The 21,887-nt window shown below is 35.1% G+C and overlaps 1 protein-coding gene and 1 long non-coding RNA gene across 5 annotated transcripts in view; one reads left to right on the top strand and one right to left on the bottom strand.

Annotated features, from left to right (window-relative positions):
- Positions 1-8,967, top strand: part of LOC110362227 (uncharacterized) — a 63,867-nt gene extending 54,900 nt beyond the window's left edge. Inside the window, exons 4-6 of the long non-coding RNA XR_010473475.1 lie at positions 2,613-2,686; positions 3,897-4,029; positions 8,830-8,967. This is a non-coding gene — a long non-coding RNA (uncharacterized LOC110362227). The remainder of the gene's footprint in view (positions 1-2,612; positions 2,687-3,896; positions 4,030-8,829) is intronic.
- The window catches only part of LOC102094670 (heparan sulfate glucosamine 3-O-sulfotransferase 1), a 61,952-nt gene continuing 41,186 nt past the window's right edge, over positions 1,122-21,887 (bottom strand). For 3 of the 4 annotated variants that reach the window (XR_010473474.1, XR_010473472.1, XR_010473473.1), the window contains exons 2-3: positions 6,429-9,003; positions 1,122-5,336 (exon numbers count right to left, since the gene is read on the bottom strand). Coding sequence is in view for 1 of the 4 variants with exons in the window: in XM_065067268.1 (XP_064923340.1) it covers positions 7,955-8,884 (930 nt within the window). In the remaining 3 variants the exon portion in view is untranslated. Of the gene's footprint in view, positions 9,004-21,887 lie in introns of all 4 variants that reach the window. The other variant, XM_065067268.1, reaches the window with a different exon arrangement.

Here is a 21,887-nt window from a genome sequence, read left to right on the forward strand (position 1 = left end):
AACCACAAAGAAGTATTTATAGATAGAGAAGAAAATTAAGGGTAGTGGATGACTAAGAGGAAAGTTGCATTTATGTCAAATAAACATCCTGGGTCTTAGTATTTAAAGTGAGGTACATAATCCTGTTCCCTTTGATCATAATATATAGATCATCAGAATAGGGAATCATACAAGCATATATCACCGTACCCAATACTTATTTGATAAAAAGGAGTCATGGACAAAGGACCCTAACAAGATAACAAGCTTCTGTATTTTCTGGCTTATTGTTATCTATAAGAGTATCTACAGAAAGCGGGATTACTATATTTAATTCATACTTTTCTGGGGACTGTATTTGTGTAGAATAATTACCATCTGTGACAACTAGGGTTTTGGACAACAATAATGGAGGACCCAGCACTTAATAAAATAAATTAAACTGGGCTTCCAAAGTTAGTTTGCTGTTACCAATGGAATACATACTGCAATTTGGCAATAATCTGTCCTGCAGGTAATTTGAGGGAAAAAAAGGCACCTAATCGTTCATTTCCACACAAGCACCCCAATAACTGGAAAAAGAGTTTCTCAGATTGAAGCCTGAATGTCTGTTTGATGGAAGTGGGAAACCGCTTCGCTCTTCCCAAGCTCACAAAAGATGCTGCAAGCAGTCACCTGGATGGCTGAAGCAGCCCTGATCTCTCTCTATATGATCTGGAGCACACAATACTCAGCATGATTATGCAGGTACACATTTGAAGTGTCCATAGTTTTATTTTGTATCCCATTTTTTCCACTCATATAATTCTACCTATTTTTTGTATTTTTAATGCAAATGATTAATATTGTGAAATTTGACTGTATAACATTGAAATCAGCTGGCAGAAGGGCATTTGCTATGAAAATATTTTTTCAAGGGAGAGGCAGGAGGGTGTGACACAAGGCATAAAAGAACTAAAAAGTGAACACTTTTCTAATGATACTAAAATTGTAGTAACTTTTGAAGGGTAATTTCTTATTTAAGACACTGCAACAAAATATTTTAAACTTCTCAGATGAATTCAGATTTTAAAATTCCAAGTCTGTTATTAAACCATGTAAAGACTTTTACCCCCCTAAAGGAAATGAAAACACAGAGAAAGTTTGTTTTTGAAAAGTATGAAAGATAGTTTACTTAAATGCTCTTTTGCTATGCTCACTTTACATTAAAAAGCCCTAAGTATGCAACCCATTAGCCATTTTTTTCCAGAAAATCTGTTCATCTATTTTATTCATTTTTGTCGTATGTACACTTCACAAAGAACTTCAGTCAGATAATCATGGGTTGTCTGGCAAGCACATAATGGATAAAGCTTATTTTGAATACAATACCCATTGTCTGCAAGGTGAAAAATTTAAGAGCAGTTTGTGGTGCTAGTTCACAGAAGATGCCTAGAGCAGAGCCCATACTTCTGTTTATTAATGCAAGTAATAAGTTACAGATAGCTTGTACTGGAACTGTTGTCCCTGGTTCAGTATTCCTTCACTAGGATCACTTGAGGGCACACCTGAAGATTCTGCTTGGTTTTATTTTAGACTGAGTATATTTTGCAAGCTATGTGTGATGTTTGCGTTGCGTGTATAACTATAGCATATGTTGTTTATAAGCCTTTAATCTTCCTTCACTCAGGGCAGCAACGCACTCCCTGCAGTTTACAGTGTTCCATCTGTGTCACTTGTCTTGAGCTGTAGATTTGTATCTTGGCAGAGTATAGAAAAGGTATCTTCAATCTTCTCATGACAGTTGCACAGCATTTTTCTAGGCTGACAGTCCTTGTCAAATCAACAACAAATCTGCTGCACTTAGTGCTGCTAATTTTCCATAAGGAATTTTAAAATGCCCAGTACTTACAGAACTGTTACTTCCCATTCAATTTGCCTTAGTAACACTGCAGCATTTCACCCAAGGGATAGACATTACATATTCAACCTGTCCTACATTATTGTAGTATTTGCTAATAAAATGAAATATAGTGTCTTGAAAATGTATATTCACGTATGTCTCAGCCTAACAACTGTAAAAATAATTCAGCCATATAGAATACCTAGACAGATCCCTGGAGCGAGTAGCATGTTACTTACTCCTGCTCATTGTCTTATCAGGCAAATAATAATTTTCATTTGTAACTGTGCCATATTATGTCAACAGATATTTAGCAGCAGAGGGTCTTCAGCTCAGGTTTTATTGCATTCTAGTTGCCCTTATTTTTTCCTACTGCAAGTTTGGCTGATACTTTCCTAATAGGCAGTTTAGGATGGATCAAAATGTTCACATAAAAAGAGTTGAAAAGTAAGAAAATCTTGGCCAGTCTGAGTGGCAAAGGGAATGGATTCTTATTTACTTGTGTTTCCCTTTTATTACTGCCATTTGATTTAAATCTGTAAGTCAGAGCTTTAGAGTAACAATGTAAAAGTTTAGAGTAACATTCTTCAGAGTAAGAAAAAATAGAATTATATTATCTAATAAGGAGAAAATAGGAAGATACTGCTACACTATCATCAGTACATATATAAAAATGTTCTTCACTAAAAACTGTAATAAACCAAATTAGTATTCTTAATTCTGATAGGATATCTCTCTACTTTTGTTGCAGTGTGACTCAAACCACATTTTTACCTCAGAGGAAACAATACAGAACCAGAGAAATGTCCTCTGAGAGAAAAACAGGTAAAGAGTTTACATTAAGATGTTTTAACGTCTACTGAGAGGTTTTTGTAATTGAACTAAATAACCTACAATGTAATAGTGAAAGACCATTTTGCATCAGAAAATAGACTTCATAGTGTTTGTTACATGAGCTAATACATGAGATACTGTACATTTTACATCACATCTATTTTACCAGGATAGTATGATTCATGTCGGTCTGATTTTTAACCTGTTGTATTTTCCCTAAGTAGCAGATTCAGCTTCCAGTACTAATTTATAATTTGCAGTTCTGTTAGTATCCTGGCTTCCAAAAATTTTTCATGAGTTGGGCTAAGATCATGTAATTGTTAATGAACCTTAAAGACATGCCAGTTCCACAGTAATCAGAGAGTGATACTACCGAGTCTTTTTATACATAGATGGTTCTAACTTTTAAATTTGTTTTGTAAAATAGCCAAACAGTTTCGTAGGTCACACTGAAAACTGAAATAACCAAAGTGGAAATTGTTTGGCCAGTAATGAAATATTGGCCATTAACTGCTGGTAATTGTTAATGTTCCAGACAAATTATTACTGATTTTAATTCCAGTGTGTGTTTACTTCTATGATGAAATTCAAACTTTTGAAGGAAATGAAGGATCAAAACCACAAGTATGGAAAATAATAATCTACAGGAGTAAAATATTTCCTCAAATAATTTAAATGTTCTTTTCTCTGCAAGGAAATGTTACTGTGAGTATTGTTATTGCGCAACTCTTACTGTGAATCAAGGTATTGGAGGTTGTCTCTTTCTTTTTTCTTTAAACTGTGCTCCTATAAGGCAAAGTGATAACCTGTGTTATTGTTTTTAACCACATAGATTAAACAAGAAATTATAGGGACTATTACACTTTAAATTTTTTTCTCCAACTCATGAAAGCGTCTGAATTGACACAGGCAATAAGCAGTCAAACTTGCTGGAAGCATCTTGATTTTTACATTTCTTTTTGATGCACTTTTGAAAAGTGAATGAAGACAGAAAACTCTGTATGTGAATGCACTTCCCTTCAGCAGCCAATCTAATATTTCTCAGATGCATTTCATAGGATTATCTATTTTCTTTTATCAAAAGGATACTGCAGGAGTTGTTGTGTAGCAGCATACAATGATGCGCGCTAAATGTATACCTTCTGTAAAGTTTTCCACCATATTGCCTATAGATCCTCCAAACATGTCTCTGCTTTAACAGGTATTCTTCAAGAAGAACTGTAAATTCTCTATCAAGGCTAAACAGTGAAAGAAAAGACCAGATGTCAGCCCAAGGCCTTTGAACAGCTAGATACAATGAAAAATCCAGCCCTCTTCCTGGCAAAGTAATGTGGGTGAGTGCAATAAAGGAACCTCTTTATTTCCTTCCTATTAGTCAAGTACTAGGAGCTTTTTGGGGCAAAGTCCTAGCTCTTAAGTTTCCCAAAGCTTTTTCTTTATGTATTCTAGGTTATATACAGCCCATATAAAAATATACTAATAACAGACTCATCTAGGTATTAAGTATGAGTATGATGCTTATTGTGGAAAAGCTAAACTGATCCAATTACAGCTGCAGTTGCTTAATATTGCTAATTCTCAGTGATACAAGATCAAAGCAACTTTAACTGTGGCATTTTAACTAAAAAAGGAAAGAAACCCTGTTTAAAGTGAAAGTTTAATAGTTGTGGAATGCAAAACACCACCAAAGAACCCCTCAAATCATCATAAATTCCGTGCTAGTCTTACACATATGACTATATAATCTGTTTCAGATGCTCTCAACAACCTTTGAAATAACTGCATGATCTCTTTAAACAACCTTCCACATGGAATTTATTTCTGTAAACACCTCTTGAGTATCACATAATGAGATGAAAGCCCTTTGATGGCCAATTTGGAGAAGAATAGTTTATGGTTCACTACCAATTGTGGAAATTCGTAAGAGATACTTGTAATTTCTTAAATTGAGAACTGTGCAGTTAATAACATCTTTAAACTGATTGTGAGCCTCCAGTTCTTTCCACAATTTGTCTAGTTTTGAATTCCAAGTGCCAAAAATTGAGTATTTTTTATTTCAGTATTACTAAAGTATGGCTTAGTTGATCTGATCTCCCTCCTGAGGATGAGGGAAGGAGGGTTATCTTTTGAAGAAAGTAAGAATGGAGGTCGGGGCTGCATGAGATAATATTTTTCAGACCACAAAACGAGAAACTGACAGAAACTGTTGATAATTTTAAATTACAGTCTACTATATTTACTGAATTCTGTTATGCAGAGGTAAAGTTGTATCTTTGTAGACCATTTAACAAAACTTCAGATGAGAATCTTCATTCACGTAAAACCAAAATATCCAACCCCTCACCCAAATTATAATATGAATAATATATTTCTTCCAGTATTAGTAAACTCTAAAATAATAATTGAATTCATTCCATCAACTCTGTCCTTCCCAAAAATGCTGAGCAGGAGCACAGACTGCTAACAAATCAAGTAGATATATCCATCACTAATCCATACAGATCAACTCTCCTTGAAATGTAAATTCCAGAAAGGGACCTGCATTTTCAAAGATGCATACAGTTTCTGCCAACTGTTCCTGCGTTCAGCTCATTTAAAGATTAGCTGTAAACTTCACAGAAGAAAGAGAAAGACTTGATGCCTGCAAGCACAAATGTAGAAAGACATTAGATTTTATTATTATTTTTTTTCTTCTAAGTCTATTAAATGAAATGTGACATATAGACATGAGCTTTCCAATTACTGGCAACTACCTGAAACCTCTGTTAAAATATACATTGTTTTCAAATTAGCTTATTGAAAACAACAATAACAAAAAACAACCTTATTCTTATTTGATGCTATTAAATGGAACCATAATTGAAAAGAAGCAAAAGAAGAAGAACATGGAAAGTTTTGGAATGTATAAGAAACAGAAAGTGATGCTGAAAGAAAAACTACAATCTATGATATACACTGTTGCTATGTTGCTACCTGCAATATTGTGTTTCTGAAATTAGAGTTTTGTTCATCACTGAGACTGCATTGGTCAGAAAGAACAGGCTATGTTAAATAGTACGGGGAATCTGGATGTGGGGTTTCTGTTATCAGATAAAAATGTTGTGCCCACAAAATACAAAGTGTTGGTCCAACAGAAAATCACCCTGCTGATTCAGAATTCAAAATTTTTCTGGGTTAACTTTTTACTTGACAAATAACAAAGAAGGCATTGTTAAGCTATACAACTGTAATTATTACAGTTTGCCTACCCAGTGTCCTTGTAGAGATGGTATAAGACCAGCATAAACATCCTGGGTTTTGGCTAATTTGAAATAAATATATTTGTATTTCCACACCTGATTTAGATCAACTTTCTACTTCTGAGTACTGCCCAGATCTGATCAGTGTTAATAATTAAGAACCCACAATCTCAGAAAAGGTGGAAGAAGTAGATAACAACCTGTAGAAATCAGAGATGTAGTAAATAATCATACATCAAAAAGATAATTTCAGAGGATAATTGTATGACCAAAAAAAAATTTCTCTCATATATACACATGCAAGTAGCTGAAGAGATAAAGAATAAATTAATTATATTATTTTTAACAGGGAACATTTGATGAAGGCTATTTCCACATAATCTGGCTGGGTCTGATTCTGTCCAGCTTCAGTGGAATACTGCTACCTGCCTAACATCTAAGTAGTCCCCCCCATAAAGTATTAGAAGCCTAGAAATTGGTGCTGTAATACGTACCTTTTAGCCTATGAAGTGGAAGACCAAATCCCACGTTAGGAACATACACTCCTGTAGGCTGAACAGTGGCCTAGACAGAAAGAGCCAGGTTCGGGATCCTCACCATGGTTAGGTGGAGTTTGATGCTGTGATGCTCAGTGTGGGCTCACAGAACTACAGCTCACCAGCGTTCAGAGAAGCCCGAGGAGGAACACAGCTGACGAATGCTTCTGCCAGTGGCTGCACCAGAGTTTCTGGATTGCAACATACAATGTTAAACAAGCACCTCTGTACCTGTAGTTCCATCTAGCACCATATTTAACATTTTAAGTTGATTTTCTTCTTTGGTATTGATATATAATGAAATGTTTACATGAAAAAGGAGAAGAGACCAGCACAGTACTGTCAAACAAAAAGCAAACAAACAAGAAAATTCCTAATGCAGGGGTATAGATGGGTAGGTTTTTATATATAATCTGAGTATGAAATACGTAACATATTGAACACTGTCTCTGAGATATACAGTATAACAAGATGTTATTTTAATGTTGAGAACATCCCATGGTCTGCATTAGAAATAACAAAATAAAAATACTGCATGCTTTGGAGGACAAGCAATTTTTTTTTTTTTCAACAAGAATCAATGTGCCAATGGAGATATGTAAACTAAAGCCAGGAAAGCAACAGAATAATTAGTCACAGAATACAACCATGACTAATATGGTAGTACTAATGAAGAGCTTGTCCATTCAAAAGCAACTAATAAAATATTTGTACAGTTGCTGATATTAATAGTTTTTTGCCCTCCACTCCCCCTTTAACTGTACAGAATAACAGCCTGGGATGTTTTAAGTTCTTTACATTCAGAACTCTGACTTAAAGCTTCTTCAAACAGTTCATATTCGTACTTTGGAGAAATTTTTTTGGTAAACCCGAGATAGTAAGAGCATGGTTTAATACTAATGATATACAGAGCTTCTAGTTCACCTTTTCAAAATCATGGGTGAAATGGATTCTTTTTATTATTAATCAATTAAGAACCTTGGCATATTAACAGAGGATAAATTATTTATTGGAGCTACTATGTAAGCCCCCGTTTTAACATACAATTTAACTTACTGTATGAAAAATTCTAGAAATCAATGCCACTATCATTGTGTGTGATATAAAAAATACTAACAACAAAAAAAATACATAACAGTTAGAATAACACCATTTCAAATATTTACAGTTTTTACACTATTAGAAGCAGTCATTTTTTTCCAAACAGCACAAATCTTGTAACAGAGACATATCTGAAATAAGTCCGCTAAAGTTAATGTATTTGCATGATGAGAGAAAGAAGATCAGAATATGACTCATAGTAATCACTCAAATACATGAAACTTCTTTTTCCCAACAAAATAGTACAATTTCAGTGAAGTACAGTGAAGCATATAACCAGTATGTTATGTTCTCATAACATGAATCCCTACACTTTAGAAATACACGTTTGAAAGAGTTTGTTTCAGGCCCTTTTTTAAGAAACATCATTGATTACAAATGCATCAATGCCAGTCAAAGGAATGATTAACCATTCTGTAAAATTTTGCATTGTGCTCTCTGAAGTACGAATACAGTTGCTCTAAAACAGTGTTGTTAACAAGAGGATGGGGACGCCCTTTGGATTCATGTAAACATCTCTCCCTTCCATCACTTCTAATGCAGTAGAATCCCTTGGTTTGGTTAAAATAAAAATTAGAAGACATAATTCGTGAAGGAAGATTTAGAAATCTTTCAACTTTCTGTAATTCAGGAAGAGGGTCCTTGATTAAAGTATTGCCATCCACTATGTGAATCTGATCCAAACTGAAATGCTTAAGCCACTTTTCCATATGAACATCATATAGACTTCTCTGAATAGCTTTGTATTTGGTATTAAGTGCTCCATTCTTAATAACAATATCTTCAAAGAGCTGAACAGGCTTGTGGTTTTCTACTCTGTTGTAATACACTTGGGTATAGTCAGATATAACTCTCTCAGTGGGATCTCTTAGAATAAGCAGCAGTTTAATGGAGCTATTCATGTCATGAATTCTTTTTGGAGCCTGTGGTGATGTAAAATAGCCTGGTGTTTTCTCAATTGTAATTTGATTTCCATAAGAAAATGGCATCAGACTTCTATACCAGTCTATTCCTTTCACATAATTTTCATCCCAGTCAAAGAAGTGAACTTCTGTAGCTGCTACCACAATATTAGGATGAATATCCAACATTTCCAGCAAAGCCCTTGTTCCTCCTTTGCGAACTCCTATGATGATCGTCTGAGGTATTTGTCGGTTTGTGCCAGGAGGTCTCACCTGTGCCGAGTAGTGTTCACTTTTATTGCTGAATAATCCTACTTGTGACTTCAGTGTTTCCAACAGTGCCCCATTCTCAACAGGTGCACCCTGAGCATGAGTCAGCAGAAGATAAGCTGACACTAGTAGGAAGGCCATGTGGAGAGGAATAATTAGTTCAAGATAATGTTATGCTCGACTAATGAAAGAACAGGTAAGTCCCCTCTCAAGTTGGCTGGCAGGACTTGTGGTAAACACACAGCAAATTTCTGAAGCATCTACAAAATAAAATAAGACAAATCAATATTTCTAAAAACATCACAAGTTGGAAATTCAGCTCACAATTCAATTCACAAATCTCATCTGTGTTCACAACAAAATTGTTTTCCCTGACTTTATTTCAGAAGAACAAAAAAACCCCCACGTTTATTTCCTTAACCATAGGTGACCAATGATAGATACTGACCCTTTAACAGCTTTTATTTCCCCTAAGCATAACCTTATAATTTTTTATCTGATTTTAAATTCCTGATCATTATTTCCTTGCTTTGATTTCCCTAGTTCTTCTTCATATATACCATATACTTCTCTTGCCATATATACCGTACAAAATGTTATATTAATAATAATTCCAAAGCATTTTGGAATGTAAATGCCTTTCCTCAAATTCTCTTCTAGAATAGTATATCCTAATCTAAAAGCACTGGATGGCGGTGCAATCATTTGGTTTCCAGTGAGCTATGTATCATACAAAAAAGCTCCAGTTACTTAGGCACAGCAAACAAAGCACAGGTATAGGCAAAATTTTGTAATCTGAGACCTTTAAAGCAGAAAACCAATATTGTGGCAAAGCAAGAATGAAGTGTCTGAGCTGGATCAGTGTGGAAATAATGAATAAGGTGGATTTTTTGCAACTATCCAGGTGTTGTGAAGCATAATCACTTAAGTGTTGGGAAAATCTTGGCAAGATCAAATCTTCAGATAACGTTCTGCAGTGCCTCCAAAGATCCCTATCAGACATACCCAGCTGCTTTCTAGGCACCTAAAAGCTTTTGAAGGGAGGCAAACCTATTTGGAGCCTGATACTAACATTTTCTTAATCCACATAGCATATGATCATTTTAACCAAGTGGTGAATGTTAAATCTCTTGAAAATTCTGAAAAATTTGAAAAAAATCTTTAGGCTTGCACGTATGTGCCTGTGCACATGTAAGTGAAAGAAAATGTCACTGTAACTGTGCTGCTAGCATTCAAAATCTCTTGGGTAATTCTTGTATACATTATATGAAACAGATGATTGCTAGCAGATCTGCCATCACAACAGCAGTGATTAAAAAAACTCACATCAATTTAACACCTGCACTAGAACTATTATGTTTGGATTGCCTGTTTCTGTGTCTGGAAATCTTACAGGAAAAATCCTAATTTAGAAGATTATTTGACTCCATCCTATTTCTGAGCAATTTTGATCTTTTAAGATTTTTAGAATAGATCTATCCTTAACTCGTTTTCAGCATGGAGTACAGAAACAAGCTATTTCATACAGTAAAGCAGCAGTCATTTTAAAAACAATAACTGTTTTTGTAATCCATTTGAATTATGCTTCATATTTTCAAGTAGTCTCAGAAATACTACAACTTTAGCTACTTCTTCAGTTCCACTGTCAGTTTCTTTATTTTTTTGAATATATTGGTCACAGTACTTCACCTCTTAGAAACAACCTTAGAGAACACATCCACTTCCCGTTTGTCATGTTTCTATTTAAAAATTGTTCACTTTGAGGCTTACTTTACAGATTTAAACATTTAACATAGGAACATTTTTGATAATAGCAGTCTAGGCAATGTAGCAGATTCATTAAATCTATTTCCCAAATCTTATTAAAACCCAATCCAGCTTCTTGGATATCTAGGGAATGACTCGTTAGCCTGAATGAGCTCTACACTCACAGACAGACAGCAAGTATTAACCCCAAAATGCTCAAATTCACAACTGTCTTTTATTTAAAAGACCCAACACACTAATATTGTTTTATCCCTAATTAACTGATAGTTATCTGGTTTCATGCACCGAAGAATCAGGTGCAAATATTGTTATACAAAGAAGCCTGGAAGCTGAATGAGAAATTCATACTTAGAACCAAGGAAACATTGGTCTTCCAAATGATTTTCAGGCTTACATGTGATGTCAGTGACAGTCTGTTTGATTTACCATCTGAAATCACCAGTTCTCTCTGAAACACACTTAGAAAGCAATTAACAGAAGAGATTCTGCATTTTTTATGGACCAAAGTGTTAGTAGCATTTTTAAAAATAAATATGTTACTTTAACAAGTTTGCAATTAATTAGTTGCTTTATATAGTAGAAAATTCTTACAGTCACTGCTAGAACAAAACCTTACCCAGGAAATACTACCAGAAATAATCAAATTCAGAATGTGCTGTAAAACTGGTGCCTAAACAGATCAAAATTGCCTTTGGGAGCAATTCCATCAGAACAACATTCCAGTGTCAGTCTAAGATATTTGATTGATTTTGATGAAGCTCTAAGATGTTAGATCCTGTGGTTAGGTTATAATTGCTATATAAATGTACAGGCTTTAAAGATGATTTATCGAATATAATTGGAATGTTATTTGAATAATTTTTGTGTTGCTTTTCTGCCTTTATGCAATTAAATGCACATTTTTAGAATATGTGAAGTGCTTTTTGTAATGAAAACAGTATATTGTACATTTCCGCACTGCACACTCTTTGAATCTCAGAGTATTCCTAAGAAATTAACCCCATGATACATGAACAGAATTATAGTGTCTTATTACATGTTTTTTTCCCTATTATTTGGCAGTGTTGGTGTTGCTTAGTAACACAAGGAACAGCAACAGATATGATACTTAGTAAGCAGAAATGAAGCTCAGAAAGAAATTCATGCTGCAGAGAGGACTAATTAAGTAAATAATATCTTTGCCTCTTGTTTGTTTTACTTTTCTAAAACCTTAGACTACACTGAAGAAACTAAGATGGTGGCTGAAAAGTCATTTTAATATTGCAGAAATGTTCCAAAGACCCTTAATGGCTGCACTCTATTGTAAAAAAAACCTCCTAAGCGGCTTATGATTTATCTTGCTTTAGGGTAAATACAAGATCATAGGGCAAACCTAACTATATTATTATTACTGATTTATAAAATTATTAATTCATAATAATACTTTCCACTGCCTGTAATGCTTTTCATTGGAGAATTTCACAGCACTTTGTGTTAATGTACTGTCCACACCCTATTAAGGCACCATTTTCACCTTACAGGAAACTGCAACTGACCAACCTATAGATCCAGTTCAGGAGGGCAAATGCTTTGGAAAGTCAGGGTTTATGTGAACTGCTTAAGGTCATATAACAGGTTTGTAGTCCAAGAAAGAATAAAAACCTCAGGGTTTCCAATTCCCCTTCCAATTACAACTTTGTGCCATTTCATCTGTTATGGTAACTTACACTTGGGTTACATGCTGAACTGATTCCTCAATGCTTGAGCATAAGATTCAAGTATTTTGTGGAATAAGGCACTTTCTTCCTGCTCGCCTGCCCCCCAAATGGAAACAAAGAACAAACTCAGGATTTTGTTGTTTCAAGGTATTTGTGCAGAAATATTCCTGTTTGCTACTAAAAACTACAACAAGGGGAGGTGGTCAGAACTAGTATAACAAAACATCAATATTTGTCTTGATTTTTAAAAATATATTTGGATTTTAAAAGTGTACTGCTTTTCCTGTTTATTCCTACTAGATAGGAACTCAACACAAAGATTAGCCACAAAGAGTACAATTTAAGCATGTCAAAGCTTGCTGGCATATAAACAGTTCAATTATATCTCTACAATTAGGAACATCTCTAATGCTGACAATATAAAAAGGCTATAGCAACTGAACTGTATTCACAAGCAAAGGCTATATAAGGTAAACTGTTTCAGTAGTTTTTTTAAAAGGAAATCATATTGTGGTGACAGTTATGCCAGTGTAAAGTATCTATGTACAAATAAATAATTCTAAGTAACAAAAACAACACAGTTCTAGAAGTTTTCAAAGATCTGAAATTAGGCTGTTTTTTTTTTTTCTTTGGCAAAAGTAGAACTACTTACATAGTATAATAGATGCAAATCTGCTCTCAGTATGGCTTATACATTTTTAAAAAACAGGCAAATGAATAAGCCAGTGCATGTGAGACACATTGCTTAATAACATCCAATATCTATATTCAAATCCAACAAAGCAATGACTAATTCTATTAATTCTAAGCATTAAATATTAGAAGTAATACAACCATCAAAAGTCCTCTTCATAATACCTTAATTCTGCTTTATAGAATCGTTCATGAAGTAATGGACATTTAAAAATACCTGGCACATATCCAAGGGTTGAACAAAAAAGTATCGTCTTTAATATGAAGTGAAAGGAAACAGAATCCCGCTACTTCTATCCACACAGGTCAGATATGCCTAGACTGAGTTCAGAAGACAATGAGAGCACATTTCTGAGTGTGAAAAATATTTTTTTAAAGTTTGCTACATAGAAACAATTATGAGTAGACCTTAATTTTATTACAAGCAGTGAAATTACATTTATGCTAGCATTAGATTAATTAGAGATAGGTGGAATTGAATACGTTTAGACCTGTGTTCTAAAAATTTTCAGTGAGGTCTGATTCTGAGGAATCCCAACTTAACTATTCCATGAAATTAAAGACTGTGTGTGAAATGACAGCACATGATAACCCTTTATCTTCAGACCTATCTGCTATGCATTTGCTCTACACTCCATTGCCAGATTAAGTGTAATAACTAAATACTAAATAACTAAATAACATTCCCATGATGTCATTACTGGGCTCTGTAAAAATCTGTTAGGAGAGGTTACTCTGTTTGCAAGACTATGCACAGATTGGACATGGAGATTATTTAATGCCTCCCACATGTAATGGTGGAAAATGTCTGATGCAAACTGGAGAAAGCAAGAAAGGCTGAGTGTGAATAAAACAGAGTTTCATAACAGAGCATCAACAGAGCTCCTCTGGTCTCTGGTTATACAAGGAGTAGAGGACTAAGAAAGTACAAAAGGACCACAGATCCCAGAGTTAAGCAAGCATCACAGCAGTTCATATTGCTGATAAAGAATATTAACATTCTTGTATGCACTTAAGAATTCTGTTCACTTTCATTTTACTCAAGCTGTGGACATATTTTTAATAGGGAGACATATGAAGAATTCTTAAATGAGGCACTACCGAGAAACACATGATCCCACAAACTGTCCCAAAATGCTGTCTTGCTGTCATAACAACTCTTCTGGAAATGAAAGGTGTCTCTTTAAGCATCAGTATAAAAACATATGTTACTCCGAAGAAAGGCAAACATATTAACATTTTGAAGTCCTAATATCAGCAGTAAATTTATTTGAATGAACCTTTTCTAATGAGATTGCAGTTTTATAACAGCCAACAGTTACTACCTTACAGGAATAAAATGAAATAAAAGAGAAAATAGCTATTTGGTGAGTAAAGATAGGAGGTGCAAAGTAATGGCAATTAGCTGCAGGCTTCCCTTCTACCAGGTACACAGACTAGAATGGATAAAAAGGAAAGCTAAGAAAGGTTAGCATACGCTACAAACACATTAAATCGTTGGCAGGTGATATTAGCAGATAGGAGTTTTGAAAAAAGTTTGTTTCCCTAAGGCTAGCATTTTATTTTCTAATTCCTTTTTCTGATAACTCAAGATAGAAAATTGCCTGATGATAATATGACTGCAAATATGTAACAGTACCAAATATACAGTAATATATATGGTATAAATATACTAATATATTTCTGAGCTAAATAAACCTTCTACATCCATAACCTACATATTTATATTTTGTGGTACCTTGAAAAATACCATACTCAAACTATCCACATAAAGGTTACTAAATAACAATTCCATAAAGGCCCTTAATATGTTTAGTCCATAAAGCTGGGTACATTCTAAGTATACCTCTAAATAGATATTGAAAAACAAAGTTCCTATTAAGATGTAAAGCATAGACAGTGGTCAGACTAATAAAGATGACAAGGCCATTTTCATATGTCTAATCACTCTACGTATCACATTGGCATATTTCAAATGGAATCGCATTATCATTTTGTTGAATTAAACTTACACCTCTAATTGTTAATGATGCATCAGAACTAATATAATTTGAAGTAACAAAGATGCCATGCCAGGTCTTCAGCCAAATAAGCAGTAACTGTGTAATTATAAAGGTGCAAGATGTAACGATGTGTGCCTGATAACTAGCTTTTGTGTTTATTTCTACAGATCTCGCTAAGGCAAACCTTCAACCTCTCTAACTCTGCTATAATTAATTGAGTATTATTCATCTGCCTACACTCATTGTCACAAAGAACAACTTAATCCTCACTGATGTTTAGGAACTAAAATTAGAATTTGCTGCAGAGAATTTATGAGAGACCCGTCTTTCAAAGGAAAAGGTTCCTCAGAGGGTCTGAGACGGCAGCAGAAGTATTCAATAGGGACGAGGACAGGTTAGCACTCTGTTATAAAACACAGCAAATTCCTACTGGACATCCATGCTAAACAGGTGACCCTAGAACCTGCTATGCTTTCTTGTAAAGAGCTCAGTTTCCTGACATTAAAAACAAAACAAAGATCCTCCCCACCGCCCCAAAACAACAATGAAAAAAAATCCCACAAACAAACACAAACAACAAATAACTCACAACCTGCTAATCTGAACTGGTGGGGATTCCAAAGCATTACAACTTCAGTACTCCAAAAAGTGAAGACAGGAATCTAACGGGAGAGATGTTCTGGGCAGAACTTGACAATACTATACCTTATGTTTTCAGCACTGTCCCAAGACAAGGTGAGAACCCTCTAGGCAGAGCTCAGCAGACATGGGCAGCTGCATGGGGAGCTAAGACAGCCAGGAGGGACGTGAGGAGCTGACCGGGTAGAGACGCCACAAAGCAGAAGACTTGCAGGCAAGGAGGCTCCTTTGTCCCCACTTTGAATGCTCTCCCACAGTTAGGCACTTCATCCATGACTGCTGAGCCAAGCTTAGTATCTTACCCTCTGTTTGTAATATCTTTTTGGAGAACCTTTCCATGGCTCTGACATCAGACTCTGGGAAGTAGTTATATGATGCTGACTGATAAGAACTGCTGTATTGGGTCCCGTATAGTTGCTGTATATCCCCATTATACAAGGCACGAAATAAACTGACCTTTCCCTTGGTAATAAGTCCTACTATCCAACAGTCAGGAGATTGGAGACCTTCTAATGTCAAATTCAGACACTAAGAGGAGGAGCCAACTTCTTGGTTTAGGATTATACTGAAGAGCACTGGCATGAAGTGAGATGAGAATTCACTCACAATAAAACAAAGCAGCTGGAAGGCCCACCAGAATTGAAATGCTCTGGCCTTTTACAGGATGATTGAACAATGTTAAAGAAGGACTTCATTACTGCATGCAACCAAAGGACATATTTATTTTTCTGATTACAGCTTGTTCTTAAGTATTTGATATTTTAAATATTTTTTTAGTTAACTGAGGATTGTGAAAAATACTGCAGAGAAAAACAAAAGAACAGCTCAGGAGCTTATTTTTTTTAATGGCTATTAAACAGATGATAAGGGAATGCAAAAGCTGGAAACATAAATTATCTAGACAATTGATTTAAGGCTGAAAATCTAATTTTGAAATTGTGAGTATTGGCATAGGCCCTGATGAGAGAGAAGATCAAAATCAGGATCAGAAACAAAAAAAACTGAGTATGAACATTTGATGAAATAATAGGTTTTGAAAAACTAAGATACAGATCCAGTCCACACTGCGTTTAGGTAGGCTAAGAGATTTTGGGCATCAGAAAATTCAAAATTATACCAAAAAAGCCTCATAGCCTACCTTTCCTCAAAGTAAATAAACATGCAGTACTTGAAGTCAGAGACCACTGAAAGCAACTGCCTAGCAATCCTAAAATCTGGTTAATACAGAAAGTAGTAAAAAGGGAAAACTCAGACTGGTGAGTAAATCCTTGCTAACAAAGAAGGTAAATATAATACCATAATACAGAACAGGCAAACACATTAGAAAAGAAATAAATATGTAATACTCTATTTGAACAAAAACTCAATGTCTTCAACATATAGCCAATTTGGGTTACACGCATGTTCAACCCAATAGGCAGCTGCAGAGACACAGCAATGAAAGCAACTGAGGACACAGTTGAAACTGCCTAATAACCAGAGTGCAACACAGAAAACAGCCCAGTTTGCCAAACTCATGCCTCTTTAGCACTGCTCCTCAGGCTAAAACAGAGAGTCAAAGATGACAGTCTGAAAACACAGTAAGTAAAAATTGATTATCTGGATATCAGAGAAAAAGTAGAAATTAAATCCTTTGCTCCCTACCAGACCTGTTCCCACTGCCAAAGTGATGTGTTAAAATACAGTAAAAGAATACTCACCACTCTGAAAAGCCGGAGAGCAGATAGCTAATACCAAACACTTCTTATGTTTATCTCCAGGATTTCTGAGATTTAGTAGGCATCCTATCTGACTGTCTTTTGCACTTAGAAAAGGCAGAACTTAGAAGAGCTTCTTTGCAGTCTCAATCTTTCAAATGGATGTACAGCCTGAACCTGTAGGCATGTCAGTAGTCCAACTAAAGTCAAAGTTCTAAAGATTACAAACATATATCAAAGTCTCTTAAACTTCATTGGAAAACAAAACAACTCCTTCTCTTCTTTCCCCAGTCAAAACAGTTATATGACATCTTCCCTATGCAAAAACTCTCTGCATCTACAAGCTTAAGGTCTCCCCACAAAAATACCACGGTTGTGCTCTAAACCTGAAAAGCCAGGGTAAAAATACCTGCAGTACCGCTGCATCAAAAAGCATGGTTAATTCAAGCAGAACATGTTCCCCGCCATACAGCATCACTTCTCCCCCATAGCTCAGTGCTACTTTGCACCCAAATAAGCCTTCTGCACTATTCCTTTAATGCTGCTTCAGTTCAAATCAGTTCCAACTGCTGAGAAAGGCTCTTTGATGGCTGAGAGTGCCTACAGCAATTCTTTGGAGCCTTCAAGCTCTGTCTATTTTCACCTAGGTCTTTAAGGTAAAATCATATTTAGGAGCTATCACATACATTCAGGATCTGGACTTTAAGACTTCAAATCTGTGAGACTTGTGACAAATGGTAAGGGCTTGTCATGTTAGAAACTCTGACTAGAAGGAGCCACAATAGATGTGGTCAGAGACTGAACCAGAGCATGGTAAGATTCCTTCCCAGATTCAAATAGTGTGTTTCCTGGCTATGATGGTAAAAATTACTTTTAAAATTATAGCATCAACTTGGAAAACATCTGTTGTAGCCAGATAGCCTATAAGAACCTTTTAATATTTTTATCCTTAAGTCTGAATGGTGTTATCAGTATTTTGGTAGTTGGCAAAGTGCTAGAAATTCCTGCAAGAGAAGAGAAAGAGGCAGAGATAGGGAGGGGCTCTGATATATTTTCATAAGTAACTGCATATTAATTAAAGCAATAAAGTGTAAGAATGTTCAGAGTCGTTCCATTACCAGTGTGTAGGTTGTACAGCACATGTGCTTTGACTGTGAACTCCCTGACTTCAGCTACTCCAAAAGATACAGTATGGCAGCATACTGGTCTTATATTGCCACAACAACTGGACATTTCCCCTAGGACCAACACTTTAACATGGCATAAAGGCAAAAGCTACTTCCATCACCTTGCATTCTCCCTTTCAGTCTCCTTCCCTCCCAAATAAAAGAGCCAAAAAAATAAAGCACAACATTTTGTTCTTTCAGTTCCAGATTGGCAAAAGACCTTCACTTTCTGTAGGAGGAGCTGATTGATTTTGTGATCAATGATTGCCATTGTCTGGCCACAATAATTTTTTTTCCTTAGTATATAGCTTACAACATACACTTTCAATACTGTTTTAGTCCATTGAATTTTTTCCTCAGGCAATTTTAAAATGCTGAGGATCAGTCCTCAATTCTCTTTCACGTCCCCCTTCACCATGAGAGCACTGATGTATAAAGCAAGGATGTAAGTATTTTTATGTGACAGTTTTAAACATAAAATACACATCTTGTGCAACCTGATCCTTGTTTCTCTGACCCTATAAGCACACTCAACAGGCCCTATGCTTGGTGCAATTAAAAAAAAATAATTATCTCACTGTACATTTTACTTTTGAGTATATAATTTTTTTCCATTTTTACTGCATTCTGAGTTTTTTCCAGAGTGTTAACAAAGTATTTTCAGCAGGTTTTCTGTGGTATCCTTCAGCAGTAGATTAGAAGTTACTTTAAACCTTTTGAAGAACAAATGTCAACACCTGAATACCAGTTAATTTGCAAGTCTAGTGGGATTCATAGAAAAAAACAAAGTGAAGAACCAAACCAACACTTTCAAATCAGGCTGCCAAAAAGCATGTAAAAATCAGAAAGACATTCTGCTTTTATTCACTCACTAAGAACAGTACTTTGCTCCATTAACGAAATGGAGTTGGATAGGGCTGAATGTAAGACTAGAAAATCCTAATTCCCTATGTAAATGGTGGTGTAGCGTTAAAGATGTTGAGCATCTGAAGCTTTTGTATCTCTAGGATGGCTGAAAACTTCACTGAAGGTTGCCTGCTCTCAGACACTGATACAACCATTTTCCAACTCAGCAAGATGGAGGAAACATTTCTCTGGCAAACATTTTCAGACTACCTATTTGCAGCTGATGACATGTGGGCAAACCTTGCACCATTTCATAAGAACCTTAAATTTAAAAAACCCCTCACAAACACACAATAATTAAAAAAGATTAACATAAAATTTAGTTAGGGAAAGAGGATCTCTGCTGAAATCCCAGATTTACGTCCTCCTGCTCTCAGCTTCTAGTATTTCACATTTTGGTCATTGTACTACACATTGACAAACTATCAAGCAATATCAGCTCCCATGTTGAAAAATAACTATTTTAAAGCTATGAACAATACTAAAAAAAGTCATAGTGATTGATATAAATTTGGAGAAATTACATTGAAAAAATTAAGAAAATTGAAGGGAACCATGATGTGATAAAAGCAAATAAATTTATTTAGATTACACTTCCCCTCCCATATAATCCAATGCATATTCTTTCTTTTTTCTGAGCAAAATTATGTTGTTTGCAAAGCACAGTCATTAAACTACTTCCTCCCAGTCCAGTTTTTGAAAAATGTATACTTCTATTTAAAGCAACATCATGTTTAATTTTGTGGCAAAAAGGATTTTTTCTGATTATGAAAAGATCAGTCCTCTTACCTTAACTATGTGTCCACAGTGGAAAATAAATCTGGATTTTAAATTAAATTTGTAAATATAAAATATGGAATAGTTATTTCTGTTTATAGCATGCTAAAATGGGGAATGCAAGTAAGCAATGTAGGCTACTGGTTATTGATGCCACCTCCGTTTTAAAGCAATGATAAGAGCTTTTTCTCTCAAGGGAGGACAGTATTTCATCTAGAAACTATAAATTGTGTACATTATTTTGTATTTTTAATGCTGAATTTTCATCTCAGATTTGTAGTTTGACATTTCTTAGCTAAAATATTTTCACCCACTTATTCTTTACTGCATCTATCAATTTAAATACATTTCAAGCAAAGAGAAAGAATGTTAATATTAAGAGCAGGTTAAATTTTTTCCAGAACCTTTCTGTCCAGGGGGGAAAGTCTGACATGGATGTACTTGGAAAGCTGTCACACCTACTGATGCCTTAAAGGGAATTGCAGTGAAAAGAAAAAGTCACTAACTCAGATTTTATAGATAACAAACAGTTCAGAGCAAATTTTCGAGATCAGAATCAAGATGTTACAATCAAACAGCACTGAAGTGTCAAGTGTGTGAGAAATAAGAGGTTCAATTATTGAACACGAAAGAATCTCAATTCCAATAGTATGGAGCTTACCAAACTATATAAAAATTAGAGAGTAGCACATCAAAAACATTCATAAAATAAAGCCATTTCCCCTGACATTTTTTTAAAGACTCATATAATTGTCATTCACAGTCTGAGAATGTTTCAGAAATGAAATTTCAGTCATATTTAAAAGCAGCAAGAGAAATAAATCATGAAGTCCCACCAATTTCATAAAACATTATGGATCTGCGATGTTCTTAAGTATGCAAGAAAAATTGGACATGAAGTATTTTAAATTATAACATGTAACCAACTTCTACTAAAAGCACCACAAAGCTGGTAGTGAAAGAGGAAAGGAGTGGAGAGAGCAATGGAAGTTAAAAAAGCAAAAAACTAAGCATCTGTAGGCAAACCCACATTATTAATCATTCTAATGACCAGAGTTAGGTTCTATATTTGTGCAAATACACACACATACACAGCCCACAGAGAATTAAAGAACAGGCAGTAATAGAAAATAATGTAGTCAGATTCAAGAACTTAAATTACTTGGGTTCATGAGCTATGCACCTGGTGCTAATAAATGTAGATTATAGAACTTTATTTCAAACAGATACATGTGTATATGCTGGAAACACGAACAGCTGTTCGAGCACAGAAAAACTTAGATATGCTACAACACATCAAACTTTACAAAAAAAACTTAAATTGTACTATAGTGCGGGTTGGCCAGAAGGTAAAAGTGGTAAGGATGGTATCGTGATTGTGACTGGAGCAGAGACTGAACGAACTGAAATTCAATTTCCACATCTGCCTGTGGGAGGCTGGAGCAAACATACCTTGCACAGCGATTCCGTAACAGTGAGATGGAGTTTGAATTTACAGTTGGTTACATGTCCTCCAAGTAGAGCAACTCCTCAAACTCTGAGATTATTCACATGGGAAATCAGGACTCAGCAGCCACTGTGTCCTAAAATACGCAACTCAGCCTTCTTATAGTAACTTCCCCTCGAACACAAGCCTTAAGGGTGAAATTTTTCAGAAGAATTTACACCGGTCTAATTTTAGTCCTATAGAAGTCAGTAATACAATAATTTACTGTGTAGTAAAGTTATGTAAGTTATGAAATACTCCCCTCTCTTTCTCACCTTGTGCTTTTGAGAATTGTGTTTCTCACCTTGCAGTG

This window comes from Columba livia, chromosome 6, assembly GCF_036013475.1.
Source record: "Columba livia isolate bColLiv1 breed racing homer chromosome 6, bColLiv1.pat.W.v2, whole genome shotgun sequence".
Classification (NCBI taxonomy): domain Eukaryota; kingdom Metazoa; phylum Chordata; class Aves; order Columbiformes; family Columbidae; genus Columba; species Columba livia.